This window comes from Convolutriloba macropyga, chromosome 5 (assembly GCF_964194025.1).
Source record: "Convolutriloba macropyga chromosome 5, txConMacr16.3, whole genome shotgun sequence".
Lineage (NCBI taxonomy): Eukaryota > Metazoa > Xenacoelomorpha > Acoela > Convolutidae > Convolutriloba > Convolutriloba macropyga.
The window spans coordinates 30712505-30718354 of NC_134472.1; the positions used below are offsets into that span (position 1 = coordinate 30712505).

Sequence of the window (5850 nt, forward strand, 5' to 3'; positions counted from 1 at the left end):
AATCTACTTTGATGAGCTTCTGTAGACTGGTCATTGAATATAGAAAAATCTCTGTGATTGGTTTGTACCGTGACGAATTGGCCTAAACAGGTAATGCTTAAAATGATCAAGGGACCACACTACCCCTAGTAACTCGAATTGGTTTATGCTGTATTTTTTTCAGCCTTGTTTAAGAAGCGTGAGTCGTACGCAATTGTTTCACAACGTTTGCGCGTTTCCTGTTCGAGTACCACTTCAAGTCCTGAGCGTGATGCGTCTGTTCGGACTCTTGTTTTTCTTGTGAAATCGTACTGTGTATTTTCGGTTATGTTAGTTATGTGTTGTTTTATGTTCTCGATAGCTGATGGGTGCTTTTGGTTTTATATGTATTTTTTTGTCTTTTTTCAGTAGTTCGTTCTCTAAAAACCCTGCATTGTATAGCAAGATTTGGAACAAATTTTGTGAGATTGTGTACGCTGCGTAAGAAAGATTGTAATTGTTTGCATCTATTGATTTTTTAGGCCTCCTTTGACTTCTGTTTTGCCAGCTAGTGGTTTAATATATGTTGGTTTGAATCCTAGCCATTGAATCTGATTTTCTGCGAAGTGACATTTGTTGAAGTTTATTTCGAGGCTTTCTTCGTCTAGTTGTTCCAGGCTTTCAATGACTCTTTCTTTATGAGTTTTTATTCCTCCACCAGTGACTATTATTATGTCAATTAGGAAACTATATGCGTCTTTAGGACCCTTTTATATTTGTCCCTGTTACCTTTAAAGTGTTTTCAATTGGCTTTTGAATTTCGGCCGGCGAATCGGTTAGAGAGGAAAAGCCTGTTATGAATCGGTATGTTCTGGTGGATTGACCGCCTTTTATATTAATAGTCCATAGTTTTGCGGTTGCGTCATCTCGCATAGTGTAAGTCGATAGTTGTAAAAAGTACCACTCTTTCGCGCAACGACTCCGCGACTGAGTGTGCGATGTTATCTATTCGTCAACTAATGGTTTGCTTTTGGCATTTTTTTATATATAGCTTTGCTAAGTACATTGGAGTCAATAGCTATTTTTATTGTTTTGTCGCATTTGATTGTAATTACAATTGGGGATAAAAATATTTTTATCGCTGCTTTTGTCCAGTGTTTTTATATTACCACTTTCTGTATTTTTCCAGTTCTTTTTCGAATTCTGTCTGGGGTATTTGTCCTCATTGATGTATGGGCGTGAAATTTGTTTTGAATTTAGATCTAACTGTGTGGTTTTTTTAGCGTCCTATTCTTTTTATGAGTACGGGGAATCATTTTGCCATTTCTTGTTCTAAGTTATGGCTATCCAGGTTATTTAACATTGAGATTTGCTTACCTTCTGAGTTCGACAATGGCGATGATTGTCCCTGGAACAGGTCTCGGCCAATGATCGCTCTATGGTTGTTCCGTACCACAATGAGATGTGCTCTAACGCATTCCATCCATTGAGCTCTATGTCACAATATATGGTCCTTACGTTTCTTATGGATATGTTTGTGAAACTCCGTAAATTTTGGATTCGTCTTGCAATAAAACCAGCTGATTTTGTCCGTTCCTCTTTTTCATGGGGCCCTTCGTTCTGTAATGAGACTGTTTGAGCAGCCGGTGTCCAGCATTACCCAATATTTGGTGTTTCCAAATTTGATGTGTAGCTTGGTGGGTGTTTTTGGTCCTTCTGTTGGGAGATTTATAGAGATTAAATTTAAGAATATTCTTTTAAATTTTCCTTCCTGAATGGGATTGTTTTTTTTATGATCTGGTTTAATTTGATATAGCCGGTGATAAGAAGGTAAGCTCATACTCTCTCGAACCCAAAAAACAATAATAATTATAATAAGAATAAGAATAAGAATAATAGTAATGGTAATCAAAAGAACCATAATCATAATAATAATAAAAATGATTATTGTTAGTAGTATTATTATTATCATTTTTATTATTATTATTATTATTATTGTTATATAAATTTTTATATTTACAGAAAATTGATAATGTAAAATAATTGTGAAATAAGGAAAACAGAAAAATTCGGAACCCTACAAATCTTTAATAGTTTTTGCATAATAAATATCTCTTTTGATTTTATATATATATATATATATATATATATATATATAATTACATATATATATATATATATATATATATATTTATATATAAAAATGCATTTTTTCATAAATTTATATATATATATATATATATATATAGAATATATAGAATTTATATGTATATATATATATATATATATAAATTCTCAGATATCATGTGTTTGTATTTTGTGTGTTTGTCAGAGAGCGAGAGAGTGTGTGTGTATTTGTATATATATATATATATATATATATATATATATATATGTTGGGTTATGGGTTTTCGCAAGCGGAATAAAAAGCGTTTTTAACTAAGTAGAAAAAATTAATTTCTCAAAATGAAAGAATAACAAGAATGTTATTTTACAGTAGAATTTAGGGATTTACAGGAGAGATCTGATTATTAGATCAAGATGGTGATTTGATTTTTGGGGATGAAAAAGGACTCAAAAATTAATTGTATATATACCCATTATCAGTGTGAAAAAGCCAAATTACAAAACTGATTTTAGCACCATGTATTACAGTGGGGTCGCAAGGGTTACTCAATATGGTTTGCTTCTGCAAATTAGTCGCAAAGGAAACCATAAATGGAATGCATTTGCACTTTTATAAGAATTCATTCACACTTCCGGAGATATCATAATCCTTTAATACATGCTGGGAAGATTTTACATCAATTAATCTAACTCTAATAATAGTTATCTAGAATCATCATTTTGAACCGAGTATTGATTCACAGCACCATTTCTTGAAGATTCATTTATATCAGTATTGTAGGCTTGAATCAATTTACCTCTGTCAGATAAAATTGGTAAGTTAAGCTTTCTAATAATACTAAGGTTAAGTCTTCAACTCAAATCAAAATTCTAACACCCCCACTCAGACTTGAGCTGATTGCGTAGAGTATGTTTCCATCAAAACTGCTCTGAATGTTTCCCCTTCGGAACGGGTGAGGACTTTGTGAAGATGTCCGCTGCCATTTTGTCTGTAGGAACTTAATGAATTGAAATAGTCCCATCCTCCGTCTTGTCCCGAATGAAGTGAAACTTTGTCTCGATGTGCTTGCTCCTCTTGTGCATGACTGGGTTGTGGCAAAGTCTGATACAACTTTGGTTGTCCTCTCCAATTGCTATTGGACGTTTCTGTTGGATGCCAAAATCCTGAAGAAGTTGTTTCAGATTAGAGTGCTTCCTGAACTGCTGCTGCCATGCCCTCATATTCTGCTACTGATGAAGAAAGAGCAACAGTGGCCTGCTTCTTGACTGCTCAGCTGAGTGCTGCGCCACGTCCGTTGAGCTTGAAGTAATAGCCCGTTGTTGATTTTCTTTCGTTCACATCTCCAGACCAGTCTGCATCACTTTCCCCACTAAATGATAACTAGCTTCTTTTGTGTAAGTAAGTTATATACCTTTTGAACCTTCAAGATATCGCAGAAGTTGTTTTCCGCAGAGCCAGTGTTGATTGGTGGGTGCGTTAATGTGCCTTCACAGAATATTGACTATGAACATGATGTCTGGCCTCGTCTGATTGGCCAGATAAAGAACTGATCCAACCAAGCTTCTGTAGATCCTCGGGTCCACTTCTTCGTCTCCTTTCTGTGCTGTCTGAAGTTTCAAATTCAAATCAGCTGGAGTTCTTGAGGGCTTGCATTGATCCATTTGAAACCGCTCAAGCCTTGTTTCTATGTAGCGTTCTTGGTCGACTGTGACTTTGCCCCCTTCTTGTCTGATTCTAAGGCCCAGAAACCAGTGTAGTCTCCCTCTTTCTTCCATGTGAAATGTTGCCTCTAGTGCCTTCTTGGCATCGGAGATCACTGTCATACTTCTTGATGCTACTATGATGTCGTCAACCCAGACCAAGATGAAGGTGTGATCCTCTGCCTCTGATCTTGCGAACAAGCAGTGGTCGTTCCTGCTTTTGGTGAACCCCTGTCTCAGTAGGAATTTTGCCAGCTCTTTTTACCAGTTGTTAGCAGCCTGTTTCAAACCATTAATTGATTTATTTATCATAATCATTTAATACATGCTGGGAAGATTTTATATCAATTAATCTAACTCTAATAATAGTTATCTAGAATCATCAATTTGAACCGAGTATTGATTCACAGCACCATTTCTTGAAGATTCATTTATATCAGTATTGGTGACTTGAATCAATTTACCTCTGTCAGATTAATTTGGTAAGTTAAACTTTCTGATAATACTAAGTTTAAGTCTTCAACTCGAATCAAAATTCTAACAACATATATATATATATATATATATATATATATATATATATATATATATATATATGTGTGTGTGTGTGTGTGTGTGTGTGTGTGTGTTTGTGTTTTGGTGTGTGTGTGTGCGTATGTGTTTGGGTGTGTGTTTGTGTGTGTTTGTGTGTGCGTGTGTTCGTGTGTTAAGTGTTTTCAAATTGAAACTATTTTTTTTTATTGGGCTGAGGTGTTTGTAGATGAAACAGAGGCCTGGTAGCGTCTTCAATCAAATCTCCGTCTTGTGAATAGCAGCATTGATTCGTTATCATTCTCGGGTAGCGAAGTGTCCCTTCGCAAATTGCAGCTGGCGATTCAATGCAAAAACTGGCTCCCGGATTTAGTTCACATTTGGTGTCCGGACAAATGCCTTGGTTCTTCAAGGTCATCCTCTTGTCTGGCTCATTGTCACTACAACAGAGATCAAAGTGCCAGCCAGTGACACCGTTGTTGATCTCCTCGTTTGCCCACCAGGAATCAGAGTGATCGAAAGAATCGTTAAATGCGGATCCGATTAACACTTCCGGGAACTTTGGGCAAGGATATATATGCTGAATGTTTGGAGAACACAGAGAAACTACGTTGGTTGCAACATCACTCGCTGCCCAGGAATCACAATTGATGGAACTGTCACGATCACCGAGGACAAAGCCAACTGCCAACTCTGAAACATTTTCTATATGCTTGACAGCTGTCTATATCTATATACTTAAAAATGCAGTATTTCCCGGGTTGAATTTTTCCGCCCAAAATGATGTAAGAACGGGGCTGCAATGGGAGGAATTTTAAGGAAAATGCAGCTCAAAACTCTTACGTCTTTTTGCATCGGGCTTCCAAGGGGGGGTAAAATGGTGTAAGAGTGAGGGGGTAAAGACAAATTACCCCCCACTCTCACATCTTTTTTGGTCTGCCATGGGGGGTAAAAACGAGGTAAGAGTTCGGGAGTAATTTGTCTTTTACCCCCTCACTCTTACACTATTTTTACCCCCCTTGGCAGACCAAAAACTCTGTAAAAGTGGGGGGTTAATTTGTCTTTTACCCCCTCACTCTTACACCATTTTACCCCCCTTGGCAGCCCAACTCTTACATCATTTTACCCCCCCCCCCTGGCAGCCCAACTCTTACATCATTTTACCCCTCAATCTTACATTGTTTTTAGCCCCCATACCTGAATACTGCCAGTCTTGAACCCTCAACCTCTGTACCCTCAGCTGCGTCGCATTATCCTCCAAACCATCAAAGCTTGTCCAACTCTGACGGTCTATATATATGAATAATACTTGTTAGAATTGCCCCATCTCAACAAATTACCCCTCACTCTTATATCGTTTTACCCCCTCAGAACAAATTACCCCCTCACTCTTACAACATTTTACCCCCCTTGGCAGCCCAACTCTTACATCATTTTACTCTCTATGGACAAATTACACCCTCACTCTTACACCATTTTACCTCCCTTGGCAGCCCAACTCTTACATCACTAAACCCCCTCTGAACAAATTAT

General features: G+C 37.1%; 2 protein-coding genes across 2 annotated transcripts in view; one reads left to right on the forward strand and one right to left on the reverse strand.

Moving 5' to 3' along the window:
* Positions 1-5850, forward strand: part of LOC142339313 (activin receptor type-1-like) — a 361804-nt gene that overhangs the window by 179460 nt on the left and 176494 nt on the right. The window lies entirely within an intron of this gene.
* LOC142340341 (uncharacterized) overlaps positions 1-5850 on the reverse strand; it is a 27910-nt gene that overhangs the window by 21033 nt on the left and 1027 nt on the right. The window contains exon 2 of the mRNA XM_075390916.1: positions 4560-5010. Coding sequence (XP_075247031.1) covers positions 4560-5010 — 451 coding nt within the window. The remainder of the gene's footprint in view (positions 1-4559; positions 5011-5850) is intronic.